This window comes from Monocercomonoides exilis, assembly GCF_001643675.1.
Source record: "Monocercomonoides exilis strain PA203 chromosome Unknown scaffold29-1213020, whole genome shotgun sequence".
Taxonomy (NCBI): domain Eukaryota; phylum Preaxostyla; order Oxymonadida; family Polymastigidae; genus Monocercomonoides; species Monocercomonoides exilis.
Genome location: NW_027150574.1, coordinates 446203 through 464915, shown reverse-complemented (window position 1 = coordinate 464915; position 18713 = coordinate 446203). Strand labels below are relative to the sequence as shown.

The 18713-nt window shown below is 38.9% G+C and overlaps 3 protein-coding genes across 3 annotated transcripts; 2 read left to right on the top strand and 1 right to left on the bottom strand.

The window, feature by feature from the left end:
• Nucleotides 1–2414: 2414 nt before the first annotated feature.
• Nucleotides 2415–5516, top strand: MONOS_8022 (putative desumoylating isopeptidase 1; the record flags this gene model as incomplete). Its single annotated transcript, XM_067878396.1, has 6 exons — nt 2415–2524; nt 2623–2658; nt 2916–3073; nt 3131–3726; nt 3901–4667; nt 4750–5516. 6 exons carry the CDS (start codon nt 2415–2417, stop codon nt 5285–5287), a joined length of 2205 nt encoding a protein of 734 aa, XP_067725354.1. The 3' UTR covers nt 5288–5516.
• A 129-nt stretch (nt 5517–5645) lies between these two features.
• MONOS_8021 (uncharacterized protein) lies at nt 5646–16655 on the top strand (the record flags this gene model as incomplete). Its single annotated transcript, XM_067878395.1, has 5 exons — nt 5646–5805; nt 5885–5976; nt 6034–6814; nt 6953–7677; nt 7772–16655. The coding sequence occupies 5 exons, from the start codon at nt 5646–5648 to the stop codon at nt 16631–16633; spliced, it is 10620 nt and encodes a 3539-aa protein (XP_067725353.1). The 3' UTR covers nt 16634–16655.
• A 366-nt stretch (nt 16656–17021) lies between these two features.
• Nucleotides 17022–18550, bottom strand: MONOS_8020 (putative Ribosomal RNA-processing protein). The gene is made up of 5 exons (XM_067878394.1): nt 18414–18550; nt 18111–18346; nt 17854–18063; nt 17674–17780; nt 17022–17580 (listed from the first exon to the last, which is right to left on the bottom strand). The coding sequence occupies exons 1-5, from the start codon at nt 18538–18540 to the stop codon at nt 17109–17111; spliced, it is 1152 nt and encodes a 383-aa protein (XP_067725352.1). The 5' UTR covers nt 18541–18550; the 3' UTR covers nt 17022–17108.
• Between the last annotated feature and the right edge of the window lie 163 nt (nt 18551–18713).

Sequence of the window (18713 nt, the reverse complement as noted above, 5' to 3'; positions counted from 1 at the left end):
ATTGAAGTCTTTGATAATCACATTTATTAAAAATAATCACGCAAGTGCTCGAAACAATTGAGTGTCTTAAATTGTTATTCTTTTGAAAAAGATGCAAATGTTTAATATCTGTGTTTAATAATTGAAATCCTTATTTGATCACTTTTTGCATTAAAACCATCAAACTTTTCAGCAATGTTCACTCTTTCACATCAAACAGGCAAAAATCTTTTGATTTGCAAAATGACAATGTTTGATGAATTTATTGTTAAAAATGATCCAAAAAGATTCAAGTTTATAAAAAACAGATATTTGTCATTTGCTTCATTTCAAAAATTATCGATTGCAAATATTGATATTCATTAAATGGGGCGAAATATTTCACTTCAGGCATTTTCATTGAAAAATTATGCATTTTCGATTAACTTTTTTATATCAAAAAACGCAATAAAAATGAGTTCATTTTTTGACATTTGTGAAATGTTGGAAAACTTTGGGTATTGATTTCAATAGACCTTAAACGAATTGAGCGGGTCAATTCGAATTGATTAAGTCAAAACGTTTTTTGTTTGTTTTATTGGTTTTGACTCAATCAATTCGGTTTTCCCTCAATCTTATTTGTGATCAAAAATACAAAAATTATATATCAATTTTGATCATTATTCTTTGAAGTTTTTTGTGTTTTCTGTTACAGAGCAGTTTGCTTTTATTAATTTTTTTATATGTGTATCTTTAGTATGTTATTAATATATTTGCGTTAAGTATTTTTATGATCATGAAAAATTCATCGAAATTTTTGACACAAGTTTTTAAAGTTATTTTTGATTTAACAATAAGTTTTTAATGTTCAAACTGTTATTAATTGTTTTGATTATGAAGTTAGTATTCATTATTTCGTTGGTTTTGTTTCAGTTTTATATGAAAAGATGTTTTTTATTGAACTATTGTTTTTTCATAAAACTTTGTCTGAATTATGAACTTTATATTCTATCTTTTTTATTTTTTATAAAGAAAAGAATTGGTTAAATGATAAGTGGTTGAAAATTTTTTCAATTCGAATTTCTATCATTGTTTTTTCTGTTTTTTTAAATTTCGTTATATGTTTCCAATTCTTTTTTGATCATTGAATTTTTTTCTTCAAATCAATCAAAATTTACAAAATATAAACAACAAAATGTTTTTAATGAAAAATTTGTTAAAATAAAAAATTAATATTGAATAAAGAATTTTGAAAAAATCAAAACATAGAATCTTTCGTTTTTTTAATAAAAAACATTTGCATTATAATTTGTATGAAATATAATTCATTTATTCTTTAAATATTGAAAGATATAAACAACTTAATTTTTGAAACTTTCTATTGATCATGCACCCAGAATTGAATCAATTGGTCTTGACTCAATCAAAACGGTTTTGAGTCTCACTTTTTGGTTTTATATTTCACTTTTTGGTATTAGTCAAATCGAATACCGCATCACTGAGTCATTTCGTTTCAGTTCTAATGATGTTTGTTTGCAGTTATGAAAATTTAATTTATTTTGAAATATGATAATGTTAAAAAATGTTATAAGTGAAACAATTTTTTCATGCTTTGTGCAAAAAAAGCTTGAAAGTCCATATTTTACCCCAAATAATATTATCAATTTGAAAGTTAAAATGATCGTGGCATAAATGAAATAATCTTTGAAAAAATTTTTAAGCTTTGTTCTGTTAAACTCAAACTTTGTTTCATTCAACATCAAACAAATCATAACATTCATAACTATCAAAATGAAATCGTTTTCTTAATGGAGATATTCAACTTGTTCACAGAAAATTTTCAACAAAATATTTAATATCATTGCTTCCTTTAAACATGAACTTATGCGAGTTTTCTAAAAGGATAACACCAATGATGAATTGTGCAGGAAATCACATGTTTCTCTGTTTTGATTTTAATTTGATTTTAATAGTCAACCAAATAATTGTTCACATTACATGAAAAATAGGCATAATGACTCCTTTTGATCGATAAATCGATTGAAAATTTTTTGTTGAACAACTACAAAAATTGAAACCTTAAAAGTGTTTCGCAATTCAAGAAATAATAATGATTGATAATTCTTGTTAACAAAACTGTGGATTAAACATTATTCATTTGTGAAAACCATTTTCAAAAAAATTGAGTGATAATTTATAATAATAAAAATGGAACAATGAACAATTATGAACATTTCATTTTTTCAGAATTTCTTAAAAATTATTCACATATAGTTTATAAGAGATTTATGAATTCGTGCTAATAAACTATTTTCAGCAACTCTTGAAAGGTCAGAAGTATACAGCTCTTTATAAGCAAAATGAAAAATAAAACAAATATTTCTATTATGAAAGTCCAATAAGAATCAACCATAATAAAAAATTGAATAATGGAAAATACAAAACCCAATTTATTAATGGTTTCTTTGAATTTATATGACCTAAGTCAAGGACTTGCAAAGCAGTTTTCTCCGATGTTGCTTGGAAAGGAAATAGAAGGAATTTGGCACTCTGGAGTCGTTGTATTGTTTGAATATTATTTGTTGTTGTTGTAATATTACTGAAAAACTTACAATTTGTGAAATAATATCATTTTGAAAAAAATAAATTTATGTCATTTTACAGTGGTTGCGAATATTATTTTAGTGGAGGAATTATGAGGTTTTGAGGCATTTTGAAGAAAACATGTTTCTTTTAACTTTTTTCAAATTAAATCATTTCCGGAATTGTAAAACTGTAGAGGAATTCCTGTATGCAATCAATATTATTTATATAACAATCGTTGACGTGCTAATCCAAAAAACAATTTTGATAATTTGCTTTCAGGCTCATACAACAAGCGGTTCTCCGACAAAATCAATACCGTAAGCTTTTTATTGTTTTTTCAATCAACCTTATGTTATTATCTTTTAAAATAGAATTGGAATGACGGACAAAACACAACATGATTTTGAGTCATTTTTAAGATCAATAAGGAAACAATTTACTGCTCGAACATATAAGCTTCTTGAAAATAACTGCAATCACTTTTCTAATGAATGCTGCAAATTTTTATGTAATATCGGAATTCCAGAAGGTTTATATGCTTTATTTTTCGACTGTTATCATTTCATACTATAATTTTGTTGAACAGAGATAATTAGTTTGCCTGCTTTGTTCTTAGCAACTCCAATGGGAAAACAATTAGAGCCAATGATAAATAAGTTTTATGGAGGAGGAGATCCGTTGAGGCTTGTTTCTGGAGATGTGGAGAAAGAAAGAGAAAATCGTAAGGAAAAAGGAGTTGTATTCTTATTTGAGAAAGAAGAAGCAGAAGACGAACTAAACGAAAAAGAAAGCCACAAAACAGCCGAAAATGTTAGCAAAGAATCTGACACAAAAAGTTGTCAGTCTTCCGAACAAGGCCAGCCTCAGAACACACAGGCAGGCGGATTCAACATTCCGCCATTTGCCTTCCAATTGCTCCAAGGATTCATGGCACAACAGAACAGACCTCAGCAAGGCTCTTCATCATCTTCTCCTTCCTCCGCACCTTCAACAGCACAACATCAACATCAAAATCAGACAGAAAATGGTACTCATGAATCCTCTGAAAAACCGTCTTCTTCTGCAACAGCATCTCAAAGTGAACGAAAAGAAGAAGCGAAAACTGATGCTATGCCGAATCTTTTGAATATGCTAGGACAATTGAAGGCAGCTGGAGCAGATAAGATATTGGGTCAGTATTTCGTATGTCTTTTGATGTTTATATGAATTTTAATAAATATTAATATTATGTTGAATGATTTTTATTTATCTTTGAAACCAAAAACTCGCAAATCATTTAATTTCCTTTCATTTTCACTTCATCTGTAACTGATTCTTACAAATTCTATCACTTATAATTTCATTGTCGCTGTTCAGCCATCGAATGCAGTGCAGTCTGTGCTTGGCGGACTTCTTTCCTCAACCGCCCAGCCAGAAAGCGCAAAACAACAGACAGACAATTCCCACACTGCTGATGAAGAGGATCTGTCATCACATCCACTCTTCTGGACTTCAGCAGACATCAACCGCATTCTTTCGACTCTTTTTGACAACGCAGATGTATTCGGAAGTGAAGCTGGAAGTGGCAAAGATGCTTCATCTGCAGCTGAGTCCTCAGCTTCTCCCAGTTCATCATCATCATCATCATCATCATCGTCCATTCCATCTGACTCTTCACAGAATGGTGTTTTGTCTCTGTCAGACAGACAGTTCCTCTCATCTGCCGAAATCAAAAGCGTATTTACAAGTCTTCTTTCGCATTGCGCTCAGAACAGAGTTCAGAAGGAAGCATCAGAAAGCTCATATCCACACTTCCCAGAGAGAGTGCATCAGATTCTGAACAGTCTTTTCATTGCATGGCCGTTGAATTTGACAAAGCCGATTTTGGAGCTGGCTGCTGCGTTGGCGCTGCATCCAGCTGAAGTTGCAATGCTGTGTGTGGAGTCATCGAAAACAGCTGCAAAAGGAGAAGAAGAAAGCGAAGGGAAAATGATGTCTGAAAGTGGATTGACAGGCGATTCAAAGGAGCACATGACAAATGCATCATCTTTGCACAAGTCTTTGAATTTGAGCTATTTGATTGACATGTTATTGTCTGCTAAAGAAAAACAAACATCTGTATTTAACAAACTGCTTCTTCCATGGTTTGATTGTTGAATCTTCAATGAAATGAAAATTATTATTATTATTATTGTTATTATTATTTAAATGTCCATTCTGATTTAGTGGACAAAACTTGGCGAATGCCACTGCTACCTCATCAGGTGTGGAGTATTTAAAACGCATTGGCAAAGTGGCTGAAGTGTTTGGACTTGCCACAGAAATGCTTAGAATAGCTGTGAATTCTGATGAGTCCGTCTTATCTGTTCCTTCTTCATTTGCAATACCAGTCAGTGTTGGTGCATCGCTCATCCACAACATCTGCCTGCGGCTCAGTGCAGATGAGAAGCAGAGCTTTGACGAGCTGAATTCAGAGGCACTCAACATGCTCTGCACTTCTCTGAGCAAAGCATGGGAACTGCATCGGATGGCGGCGAAAGGGGAAGGAGCAGGCGCTGATGAAGAGGCGAATGAAAGAGCCCTCAGGACTTCTGTCTGCGCGGTGCACTCGCTGCTCAAAGGGAATGACACTGCGCTGGCTGTTGCGATGACACTGCCGGATGAAATCTCATTGATTTCTGTGCTTTCAAACATCGAATCTTCTGCTTCTGATCCTGTTGTCTCCAACGTAGCTCACAATCTGTCTGTGATGATGGACATTTAAAAGTGTAAGTATTAATCCACTCATTCTATTATAATTCAAGTGATAGGATTTCTGTCATTTTCAATTTGTGTTTTCCATTTTTGTTTCAATTTGTTCTTGATTTAATCGTAATTTAAGATATTATTTTCTCAAATGTTTGACATTCAGTTCATTATGTTTATTCGTATCATTCGTACATAAGTCTTTTAACTTTTAATCATTCGATAAATAAAAAGCTTGCCTTTTTTGTATTAATATTTCATTTTTGATTTTCATTTAAAAATTTTTTCTTCCCACAATTTTTTCTAATTCTTAAAAAACAGTATTTTGCAGAATAAAAAGCAACAAAGTGCTTACAACTGGGAAAGCACTCTATAAAATGAGCGATTTTTTATCTTTCCCACAATATTCACAGTTAGACATGCAATTTGAAAGAACAAGTCCACTTAGAACAAAAGAAACCGATGACAACAATTCCTATTCAAATCCCACTCAAACACAAAAAAATATCATGTTTACCGAAGCAGAAGCACTATTAAGTTTTGTTTTTCTTAAATTTAGGATTTTTGAATCTCTTATGTAATTTTTTTAAAATTCAATGTCAATTTGATAATTAAGAGAAAAAAAAGCAGCAAAACGAAGCAGAATTTGCACTGAAGCGAGCTAAAATTGATAGCGCAAAGATGAGAATTCGTAAATGCTTGAATCATGTTTGATTACTTCAAAATATTTTCTTATACATTTATTAAATGTGTAAATTTCTCAAGGCGGATGAAATATTTTCTTGCGGCATTCACGAAATGGCAGATCCAGATTGCATATCTGCTGGATTTACCTCAGGAAAGCCGACATCTCCAACATCTCCTGCTGCTTTAAAATCAGGATTATCTTCTGTTTTTTCTTCAAATCATTCAACAACGCAAAACAAAGGTCCAACTATTTATCGAAAAGAGAATGGCGAACAGGAATATGTTGAACAGCTACGCTTAAATATTTCAGTTATGATATCAGCTTTGAAATTCGAAGAAAGGGAAGAAATATTACGTGAATTAACCTCGAGCATTGATGCATACACAAAGCCACTGACCGCAGTATCTGCTGTGCGAAGCGAGAGAAAAGATCGCAATTTCATTGAACCTAATTTAGACCAAGATAATCAAGTGGCACAAATTTCTCAAAATGCGTCACTTGATGCTTCATCGTCAAATGTATCAAGTGCTGTTTCCTCGTCATCAGCATTGCCTTCATCTGCTTCTCTTCTTTCACCTTCCACAAATGAATCAGCCATAACAACAGTTGAAACGACGGAATCTCCAAGCGCTTCTTCGGACAGCGTAAATGCTGACACAACTTCTCTTCAAATACCAAGTCCAATACATCCACTCCCTCCTCCTCCACCAGGCGAGGATTATCCAATAAGAGAAATGCAGATATCTTTTGACGACCACAAAAAGGAGCTCGAGAAAATAGATGACTCAATCGAGAAGTTCTGCGTGTCAATAAACGACACATGGAACCAATGGATCGAGTTGCAGAAGAGATTGACAAGTTTGAGCAATTATGATGATTCAATTGACTTGATTTGAATTGTATTCGAATTATGTTCTCATATTCGTTTTCATAATTTATTTCTTTATTTCAATTTTTAAAAACTTTCTTTTAACCACTTTTATTTAAAACAAACAGCACTGAAGCAACTCCAAAAGAAGGCTGAAGATGATAGCGAGCTGACAATCGAGGCACAACGCTTTGCCTCGACAATGTATTCTTCCATCACATCCAACGGCTTCTTGTCACCGTCGTCTGTTTCCATGAAGCGGAGCAGGATGAGAAGGCAGCAAATGTCTCGCCAGTTCTCTCCGACTGGCGCAGACGAAGGAGACGAAGCAAACTTTGGGCGCCGCTCCTTTTCAGACTCTTTGCAGTCGCCTCTCAGCCCTTCTCTGTCTGTTGCTGAGGGCTCTGTGTTCCGCCAGTCTGATCTCGACACAGAAATTCCTGAGGAAGACGAAGAGGAGAATTGCAGCAGGGTTTCTGGCTTGTTCGGGTCGGATGTGTCAAGGAAGGAGCAGCTGGAGCAGGTGAAGCATCTGACGAAGACGATGGAAGGGGCGCTGTTGGAGCTGCAGTCGAAGATCAACGACAAGGAAAGAGAGAGGAAGATACTCCAGCTGCAGTACGAGGAGAAGATCAACCAGATGATTCTGGCTGCCAAAGCACGTGAGAAGGCACAGAGTCAAGGCGCAAAGGACGAAGCACCAGAAAAGCAGGATATTTTTGGAGAGGTGATGACGTATCAGAAGAAGCAACTGGAAGGGCAGCTGCGAAGGATGGGCGAGAGAATGAAGGAGAAGAACAGAGAAATGAAGATGCTGTGGGAACAGATCAAAGAGCTCGGAAGCGATGACAATGTGTGTTTATCACTTTAAAAGGCTTTCTTTTTCACAACACATTTGAATTAAAATTCAATGGTTTTATTTTTTTGTCTCTTCTTTTTCTTTTCAGTTTGGTGTTCTGAACAGTGCTGACTTTGGATCAGACATCAGAGGAAACGTGTCAGCTGAGCGTTCTTCTGCGATCGACGAGCTGGATGCCATTTTGGGAACAGCAAAGCAGACAGATACCTCCACACAGACAGAGCTGCGGATGGGCAGGCACAACCAGCGCGACTCGTCATCTTCTCTTTTGAAGGGCAGCTCGTCGATTGTCTCGTTTGGGAGGAGGCTGTCGAGAAACCCGTCGGTGTCGTCGCGCAGAGCAGGCTTTGATTCGCAGGAGGGGTCGGTGTGGATGGCTGGGGCAGAGCCGCTGATGTCGTTGCGGTCAAGAGCAAACAGCATAATCACAGAATATTCTGCTGATGGCGAAGAGGAGGAGATGAAAGAGAAGAGAGAAAGAGAACAAGGAACTGGGTTGGATAAAGGAGAAAGAGAGAAAGAGTTGAGCTACAGAGAATTATTGCTCAAAAGCATCAAAGAAGGAGACGGTGAGGATGGGATGAAGAATGCCATTGAACTTGCACTGGGCTTATTTGGAGGAGAAGAAGAAAGCAATCAGTTCGACAAGCTTTCACCTGAAGAACAGCAGCACATTCTTTTGAGCAGAAGGCAAGCACTTCTCAGCAAAACAGCAGATATTCTGGGCAAGGTGCAGACACAACGATCGATTCTGTCTGCGTTTCTGAAAGACGAAGAGAACGAAAGAGAAGAAAAAAGAAGGCTGAAGGCACAGGCAAAGGAAGAAAAAGCCAGGATGAAGGCGCTGAGGCATCCATCAACAACCAGCATTAAGCTCAAAGAAGGAGGCAGCAGCAAAGTTGAAGGCGGAAATGGAAGTTCTGTGAATGCAGAGGAGACAGTGAATGCTCTGCTGAATTCGCTTCAGAAGGAGTCGCAGGAGATAAAAGAGAGATCCTTTGGCACTTCCAATGCGACAGACAATGCGACATCTGATGACACCAGCCAGAAGAAGAAAGAGAAGCAGAGGCACAAATCGAGAGAGCGCAGTCCGTCCAGAGAAGATGGAGAGCAGCCGCTGGACGATGTGACAGAGTCGTCGTCGACGGTCAGCGAGGTCTCCAGCGAAGACTCGGAGGATTTGAATGCTCTGATGCAGCTGGTGTTGGGGAGGTCGTTCCAGACATCAGCTCAATTGATGGAGAAGAAGCAGAAGGAGAGAGAAGAAGAAGAGGCCATGCAGAAATTGGAGCAAGGGGAGAAGAAGAAGACGCAAAAGAAGGAAGGAAGAAGAAAGAATGCAAAAGGCAAAAGAAGTGCAAAAGGGAGCAAGACAGGAACAAGACAGAATTCTGAAGCTGGAAGCGAAGCAGACGGAAGAAGCGACAATGACACAGAAGAAGATGATTCCTCTTCTGATATTAGCCACGCGGAAAGTGACAGTAGCTACGAAAGAGACGGAGAAAATGCTGCTCAAAGCTCAAGCACCGAACCGGGACAGACAACTGGGAAGAATTCAGTGAAAGATTTAGAAGGAAGCAATTGGAATAAAATTAAGCATGAAAACAACAAGAACAAACAACAAAGATCAATGAATCATAAAAGAAAGAGGAGAATTGCTAATAGCAGCTCACTTGAAGATCTGAGTGAGGAAGAAGAGTTTGACGCAAGCGATGAAGTGAAATTAAGCGAGGATGTTTTGGAAGCGGCAAGAAATATCGAAGTCAAACGCTTAGAAGGAGAAGAAGAGGAGGAATATCAGAAAAGAAAGGAAAACGCACAAAAGCAATTTTTGGACGAGATGAAAGAAAAATCGAGAGAACTGAAAACAACAAAAAAGAAACAGAAGGCAAAAAGTGATGAAACAACTCAAAGGAAGAATGAAAACGAAGAAAACGAAGAAGAAGAAGAAGACGATGACGATGAAGACAACAACCAAAAAAGAGCAAAGAGAAGGCGAAAAACAAAGGAATCGCAAAGCAAGAAGAATGATTCAAACGAATCAGAGGATGAAGACGACGAATTTAAGAAGACAAAAAAGCAACGGAAAAGAAAAGCGGAAGGGGAACATGACAAAGAAGAGAACAGCCTTGAAACTTTGTCGGAACAAGGAGATGAAGGATCTCCCAGAGCAAGTCGAACAAAACTCAAAAAGCACAAAAGAAACAAAACAAATGACAAAGCTGTAGATTCTTTAGAAGGTGAAGACGATAAAGTGACAAAAGAAGAAGAAGGAAAAGGTTCAATTCAACCAAGCAAACGAAAAAGACAAGAAACATCATCAGGCGCTGATTCAGGCGAAGAGTCAGTTGAAGAGGAATTACAATCAAACAAATCTGACAAATCATCTGATGTTCAAAAGAAAAGAGAAATAAACAAGAAGGCGCACAGACATCACACAGAAGAAGAAGAAGAAACGACAGATGAATCATCTTTGACTGCAAAGAAGAAGAGAAAGAGGGCAAAAACGAACAGTGGAAATGATGGAGGCAAAAGCGTTGATGAAGGAGAGGAGGAAGAAGAGGAAGAACTTGAAACACGAGGAGAGCAACTTTTAAGAGAAAGAAGAGAAAGACAAAAGAAAGAAAGAGAAGCAGAAAGAGAAGCAGCATTAGAGAAGAAGAGAAGAAAGAGGAAAAAGGAAGGAAACGAAGAAGGCGATGGAGATGAAGGTGATGGCAATCCTGCCAACACATCTGAATCCAGCGAAGGATATGTGCAGAAGAGAAGAAGGCGTGAAGAGGCAATCCGCCTGGAAAAAGAGAAAGAAGAGCGGCGAAAGCAAAAATGGGACTCAAAACGGGAAGCAGAACGAAGCAAGATCGGAAGAGAGGCATCGGCGTCTGCTTTGTCTTTGAGTGCATCGAGACATTCAATTTCGCAGCTGTCGCATAGACATTCCAATGCATCTACACGAGACACGTCACGAAGAGGGACATTGAAGAGAAAGAAGAAGAAGAAGAAGAAGACGAAGGGAGGGAGCGACGAGGAAGGAGATGAATCGAGTGAAGAAGATAGCTCAGAATTGTCTTCAGCGCTTGAGGAAGAAGACGAAGAAGGGTTTGACGAGTCATCAGATGGTGAAAGTGATTCATCAACAGTTTCTACACACGCCTCAGACTTGATTTTGTCGGAGGAAGAGGAAAGAGAACTGAGAGAGAGGTGCAAAGAATTGCTTGCGAAGGTTAACTCAGAAAAGTTGGATCAAGAGAATGCAGGTGAGGAAGAACAGAATGATAAGATGGATGATTCATGTGAAAGTGAAGAAGAAGAAGAAGAGGAGGAGGAGGAAGAAGAAAATGAAGAAGATAAACCAGGATTGACTGAAGAAGAAAAAGCCAAGAGAGCAGAAGAGAGGAAGAAGCGGAAGGAAGAAAGAGCACTCAAAAGAAAGGAAAATGCACAGAAACGAAGAGAGAAGAGATTGAGGAAGAAGAATAAATCTGAAGAGAACAGAGAAAATGAAATACAAAACGAAATACGGAAGCAAATTGTGGAGGAGCGTATCAAAAGAAGAAAAGAAGAACGAAGGAAAGAAAGAAAGAAAAAGAAAAAAGGGCACAAAAAAGCTAATCCAAGCAAAGAAGGAACGAAGAAGACAGTCTCAAAAGATGAAGAAAGAGGAGATAGCACAAATAGCACCTTCTCATCCACCTTCACATCAACAGGCAGTGAATACAGTGAGACAGGCAGTTGGACTGATGAGACTGGGATGAGCAGCGATGAACTGTTCAGTTCAGAAGAGGAAGAGGAAGAAGAAGGTGAAGGAGAAAATGGAGATAAAAAGAGGAGGAGGAGAAGGCACAGGAAGCGAAGAAGGCATCATAGGCACGAAGGATCAGACGAAGGAGGAAGTGATGACGAATTTGATGAGCATGTTGACAGCACATGGGCACGTCGGAGGAAGAGAGAATTGAGAAGGCGGCAAAGAGAGAAAGAGGAGAATCTGGCTGAACGAAAAGGTGAAGATGGAACAGAAATAGCAGGAAAGTCAAGTGCTGGTGAAGGAACGCATACTCTGCACTCTCATAAAAGCTCTGCGGCGAATTCACGTGCAAGTTTGCATCACAAAACGAGTAGTTTGAAGAGAAATCAATCTGAAAATGCAAGCAGGAAAGGAGGAGATGCATTCCACAATGGAGAAATCAGCGGCGATGACAATTCTCATGCAAATTCTCATGCATCTCGCTCTTACCGTCACAATCATTCAGGAAGTGCGACAGACGAAGAAGGCAGCGACACAATTCGTAGCGATTCTTATTCATCAACTGCCTCTTCACTCAATCATGAAGGCGACTCCGGATTTGACCAGTCAGACAATCAGCAGCGAAAAATGCACCATACTCATAGTCAGCAAAGCATGTCCAGCCACCACAATCATCACACACATCGAAGCAGATACAGTCAGCACAGCCATCACAGCCATCACAGCGAGCAAGGCAATCATAGTCATCGTAGTCATCATACTCATCGCAGTCACCACAGCCACATCAGTCGCCACGATTCAAGCACTCGTTCATTTGACAGACGCGGATCGGAGCATTCGCTGCATAATGCTGATGCACTGTCAAGGCGCCATTCACATAGGAGCCAATCGTCATTTGATGGGAAGTTATATCACGATGAGGATGCTGACGCCCACCTTAGAAAAGAGCTTGAACGATGTGATTCTTCACAGTCTAACAAAGTTGATAACCCAGAATTTTCAAATATGCAAGAAAATAATGATAGTGAAAACAATAGAGATAGATTAAAAGATCGAAGCTTTGACAAAGGAAGCGAAAACCAAGAAGACAACGGGAAAAACAGCAGTCAACGAGAATTGAATCAAAAACACACAAACGGAAGCAGTCGAAAAGGTTCGTTTAAACGCCATCATTCTCATGCCAGAAGGACAATTGATAGGAGCCTTCCGCATTATGACGATGAAAGTGACAGCTATGATGAATATAGCGAAGATAGTGCAAGTTTCACTGAAGGAGAAGAAAGAAGAGGAGAAGGCAGCTCGCAAAAGAGAAGGAGAACGGATGGCTCGATTGGATACGAAGAAGGAATGGATGAATCGCATGCACATCCGTCGCGTTACAGACATCATTCAGGTCATTCAGAAGATGGCGAAGGAGAAACGGATGAACAGAAAAGACGGAGCAGAAGGAAGAATGGTGAACACAGACATTCCGATGGCAGAAGGAGGAACGAAGGAAGACACAGCTCTGCAAAGAATGACCGTTTCAATGCTTCTTCAGGCAGAGACAGAAATTATACACGAAGCCCACACCATCTTGAACAATCAGACTATTCACCAGAAGATGACTCAGACTATTTAACGGGAGATTTTGAGCAGGACGAGAAATTGAAGAGGGAAAGAGCTAGGCGAAGAAGAGAAAGAGAGCAAATAAGATTGGAAGAAGAAGGAATATACCACCAAATAGAAGGAGGAGGATTGAATCTGTCGAAAGACAAACTTAAAGAAGGCGAAGACAGTGATGATGAAGAGCATGCAAAGAAGAGGAGTCTGAGTGAAGGTGTTCTCAGAAAAGGGCATACGATTTCGCGAAGCCACTCAGAAACTTATCTGCTCAAAGCCAATGCTGACAACGAGTTGCTTTATGGATCAGTGCAACTGCTGAAAAGCAAATGTGAAAAGGGCTCTGGAGAATCCAAAGAACAGAAGATGTCTGCCTCGAAAGTTCCTGATCTCCGCCTGTCTGTCACTGGACTCGTACGCCCGGCTGTTACACGGCTGTTGTACGACAACGAAGGTGAAACAGCACCATCGCTGCACCAGCTGCTGAATAACAATCCGTCAAACTCCACCTTTTTGCAGCATGCGCCTGACCAGAGAGATCCAACACAGTATAATTCTGGGCGTAGCAGGTGGAGCAATCCTGCTGGCTGGTCAACAGGACGCAGCGGAAGGCGAACGCTTCGCGAGCATCCAGACAATGACAGGAGAGGAAATGCTGAAAAGTGGGATTATGAGGAAGGATGCTATGGCGAAGGAAATTCATCAGAGAGCGAGCAGAATGCAGGGAAGGAGACACAATACAGAGGCATATTCAAATTTGATATTCGATTGTTACTGTCTTCACTGGAGATGCAAAGCAACAGATATTCACAGACTGCAAGAGTTGCACCTCCTTCATCATATTCTCCTCATTCTATTCCCATGCATTCTTCTTCTTCTTCATCCTCTTCATCATCTGAAACAGAAGAAGATGGTCAAATTACCTCATCTTCTTATATTCAAAGCAGCAACCGACCAGGAGCCTTCATGTACCGCCCTCCTCCACCCCCATTTTCTCCGCGGCATTTCATCCAGGATTTTCTGCACATTCGTGAGATCGAAGTGCTTCCAGCCATCAACTCGTGTCTTTCTGCCTGCCATGATGTTGACAAGGCGCTCACAGCAATGCAGAACATTGTGCTGCTCACATCGTCGCAGCTAACAGAGGAAAAGACACGTTTTTCAACGAAAAAGACGCATATAACAGCGCTAAAGCCTGTTTTAGAGATTGAGCGGCTGCTGACTGGGCTATGGACAGAGATGGAGAAAGAGCGCAGAAGAATGAAGAAAGACGTTGAGTGGCTTGAGTCGTCAAAGAAAATGGCTGCAGAGGATGTTTTGAAAGGGCTGCATTATTCAGCGAAGAAGAAACTGGAGCGGAAAGAGCAAGATAAAGAGAAGATGAAGGAGGAAGAAGGTGGAAAGAGAGTGATGATTGAACAGCTTCAGACATCGGAGCTCCAAAAGAATGAAAATGAAAATGAAAGCGAAAAATCAAAGGAAGGTCAAACAATAACCGAGATGAAGAAAGAGAAAACTGATAGTAAGCAAAAACAAATTGATAAAACGCCTCAAACGTCTCCAATAAAAGGGCAAAAGTCCCATTCAACACAACCAGGAACAACAGCTGCTTCTCATTCGACGTCATTGCAAAGTCGCTCTCCATCTGCTAATCGTAATGAATCTTCTCCTCATCGTGGCACTTCCACAAATGCTCAATCACCTACACCCACTCGAAGCAGATCTTCTTCTCCCACTTTCTTTGCTACACATCACCCACGAAGTCCGCCACCTGGTCATCCCATGCAACCTTCTGCCACTCCATTGCAAAAAGATACTGAGGGTGCTGGAAAAATCTCCTCACAAACAGATCCAGCTGTACAGAAAGTGCTAAATGAGAGGCTGCTCCAGTCTTCACTCACAGCCAGAGGTGTCTCTTCTCCACCACGTTCTTCGTCGCCTTCTCTTCTTCTGCCATCACAAAGTCATCCTCCAACGTCACCCAGCAACGATGGCTCGATTGACTTTTCTCCAGACGTCGATTCTGCTCCACCATCACCACATGTCTCTGTTTCATTCTCAGCAGAATTCTCAAACCCTCTTTTTGAGCTGGACAGCGAGAGGGATACGCTCAATGCGATTATTGCTAATACCAACCGGGTGATGCACAGAGGGAAGGAGATTGAGGCAGGAATCAAAGAGCTTCAGGCAAGTCTGGCACATGCACTTAACAAACTGGCAGAGACAACTGAAGCAGAAGATGTCAGCAAATTGGGGTTGATGCTGACGAGCACTAAACTTTCTGTTGGTGCGAAAAATGAAAGCAACAATGGAAAATTGACGAAAGGAGTGGTGAATGAACAAAGACAGGCTCTTGTGCCACAAAAAGACAATGCAAAAATTGAACGCTCAAAATCTGCCCAATCAAAGTCACCTTTGAGGAGATCATTGTTTGAGCACTCAGTTGGAAGCGAAGGCGCAAATTCTCTGTATATTGGAAAACAACAGCCAAAAGCTCAACAACTTCAATCACCACAGAAAAAGAATGTGAAATCTTCCTCCGGCTTTACAATTGCAGCTGGATTAATGATGCAAAAGAAAAAACCACGAAGTGGGACAAATGGATACAGTTCAAATGATATGCAGAAGCACAACAGTTCAAAGCATCCAGAAGAAGATAACGCTCCCTCTTTTCTTCGTTCTCAATTTAGCAGTTCTCCAACGAACGCAACTGAAAAGCGAACTGCCCTTGTTGGTGTGGGGAGTCCAAACAGGCTGAGATGGTCTGTTTCGACTCAGCCCGCTTTATCTTCCTTGTCAACTCTGTCAGACTTCATCTGGAAGCCTTCAGATAGAACAAGCTTTGATCTTCCTCCAAATTACTCACACAGCAGTCTGATGCCTCCTTCTGTGAGTGATCTGGTGAAACCGTTTGTAGACACCTCAGAACGACAAGAGATTAAGATAACACGAAATACACAACTTAAAAGAAGAAACTCTCTTCCTTCTTCACCTTCATCCGATCTTCCACCAATAATTTCGCCTTCTGCTGTTACTCCCACAACATCACAGCGATTCTTTTCTTCTTCGTTTTCTTCCTCATCTGCAGCTAAACAACCAGCACTAATGGAAAGACAGCTCATGCACTTTCCTTCAAGAGCAAAATCCATACGAGATGCATCATCTGCTTTATCTTCCAAGCAAAACTCGCTTTTATTACCTCAGCAAGCCTTGTCTGCCTCCACCACAAACGCAAAGACATATCTTCCTCCGCTTCGAAACCAATTCAGTTTGCAGAGACCAAATTCTGCATCAACAGCGATTCAGCCATTGAAGCAAACTACTCCAGAATCACAAGTTGCGTCTGAAAGCACTCAGAAAACATCCAATTCTGCTTCACTTCCATTGTCTGCATATTCTTCTATTTCTTCAACGAATGTTCCTTTGGCTCGTCAGCCATCTCCCATTCGAGGAGCTACAAGCAACAGTCATCTGCAATCTTCTCAGTCTTCTCAGTCTTCATTACGTTCAACGTCTCCTTTTTATTCCGCAGCTTCTTCGCAGAACAGCTCCTTTCACACTTCACCACGTTTTCATGCTGCTTCTCCGGAGGCTGTGCAATAACAGACACTTCTAACATCAACCATCACTTTGCCATGTTCGTCTTTTCCATTTCAGCTGAGATGGATATTCAATGCTGAAGGGAAGAAGTGACTTGCGAACAGTCTTTATGTAGATTCAAATGCACTAAATGATAATATTCGTTTTTCGTTCGTTCTGAATTTTTCTGTTTGGAGAAAACAAAAATGAAAGAAAATGTGTTATTTTAGAATTTCTATTTTGTTGATATTGCATTGCTCAAGTTTTATGTATTTTTCAGTTTTGCTTTTTGTTCTGATATTTTGAAAAGAAAAAACATCTTCACATGACAATGGAACATCAAACAACATCTAAATAAAAATTTGTCCTTGGTCTTCGAATTTCTTGAAAGCAAAACTTATATTTTCCAACCGAAAATTCTAAACTTTTTGATACTTTAGTGAAATGTTTAGATGAAGTGAAATATATTTTGCTATTTGAATTGAAGTGCATATTCGCTTTATCTTCTCTTGTAAAGGCATGGCTTCAAAGCCAGAGCCATTTCCATGATTTCTCCACTCCTAATTTTCTTCTCCTTTGACCCAGGCTTTATCTTCTTCTTGTTCCACTGAATTCCAACATCTTCATTATCTTCATCTTCATCGTCCCAGCTATCACTGTCACTTTCTTCATCATCATTTTCTGTTTCTTCTTTTTCGCTTTCAGCATCGTCCTCTTTCTCCTCTGAACTTGCTTCATCATCGCTGAACACCAGCCGATTTGAAGATTTGGACTTAAATTTCATTGTCTTTTTCGACTTCTTCTTTCCCTCCTTTTTCGAGTCAACGTTGCGCTTGACGAAAGCACACAGAACAAACATTTGATTGGAATCGTTCACGCTTTTGACATCAAATCCGAATCGCGTGAATACCTCTTTAAAATCTTCCATGTCTTCAATCCTTGATTTCACCTCAGCTACTCTGAACAGCCCACTGAAGCATTTTTTAAAAAAAGAAATCAAAAAATACATTAATAATTTTTGTAAATTTGTTGCCGTTTAAATATAAATAAATATATGAGCTAACCCAGGCTTGAGAATACGATGAGCTTCCTTTACGAACAAGGGCCAATCAGTTCCCATCAAAGATAAACAAGAAACAGCAACATCAACTGTTTCATCTTTCAATGGTAACTATCATTTCAACAACAAAAAAGTAATGATTTTGTTAAAAAAATAATTTATCATTAAATAAAATAATTCACACGTCTGAAATATTTGCAACCTTAACAAAAGGCTTTGATTTCATCAAGTCAAATGAATGCACTGTGCAATTCTTGCATCTTTCAGCGAGTAGAGCTTCACCACATCCGAGATCAGCAATTACCAGACCTCGGCGATGCTCCAATTCCCGAATAATGATGTTTAAAGGATTTTCTGGCCATTGTTCAACTTGCTTTCGATATCCTTCATGATACTTTACAAAAAATTCATTTTAAAAAAAACGAAACATCAAAATCAAACTGTTTTAAATAATGAAGGGTCTTTTCGAAAAGAACGTTTTGCAACATCTCCAGTTACAGTGTACAATTGTTCATTAATCCATCTAAATTTTCCTCCTTTTATCCTATCTTCCATCTGTGATAACGTTAAAGCTTTTGTTTTTTGATGTTTTTTCACATTTGAACGTAATGGCGCTTTATGTGTATGTCTTAATAAAGAAGAAACGCCCCCAGCTAAAAAGTGTTCATTTTCAGTTCCTTCAATTTGCAAAGATATTTAAAGATATTGAATTGCTTGCGAAATTAAAAAGAATGAAATACATGCCTTCTATCGCAAATTTCGCGTCTATATCATCAAGTTTCTTTTCTATTGTACGTGTTGGAGTTTGCTTTCTACTGCCTTTTCGTTTTGTGCGTTCTGAATCAAATAATTCGCTTTCTTTAAGGCTCATTAATGTATATTGGGAGTTTTCAATTTTTTGCGACCCATATCGTAATAATTTACAATATGGAAAATGAAACGACCCAGTATTTTTCGATGCCTTTTGTGAATCCATATTCAACAGAATTCAAATGCGTTGAAAAAGATGCTTCTCCTTCGAGTCTACCATCAATATCAGATGTA

Coding starts and splice junctions, on each gene's coding strand:
- MONOS_8020 (XM_067878394.1), bottom strand. CDS start 18,540: ATGAGCCTTAAAGAAAGCGAATTATTTGATTCAGAACGCACAAAACGA. Junction 18,347..18,413: donor CGCGAAATTTGCGATAGAAG/GCATGTATTTCA, acceptor TGCAAATTGAAG/GAACTGAAAATGAACACTTT. Junction 17,781..17,853: donor AGGTTGCAAATATTTCAGAC/GTGTGAATTATT, acceptor TTGAAATGATAG/TTACCATTGAAAGATGAAAC.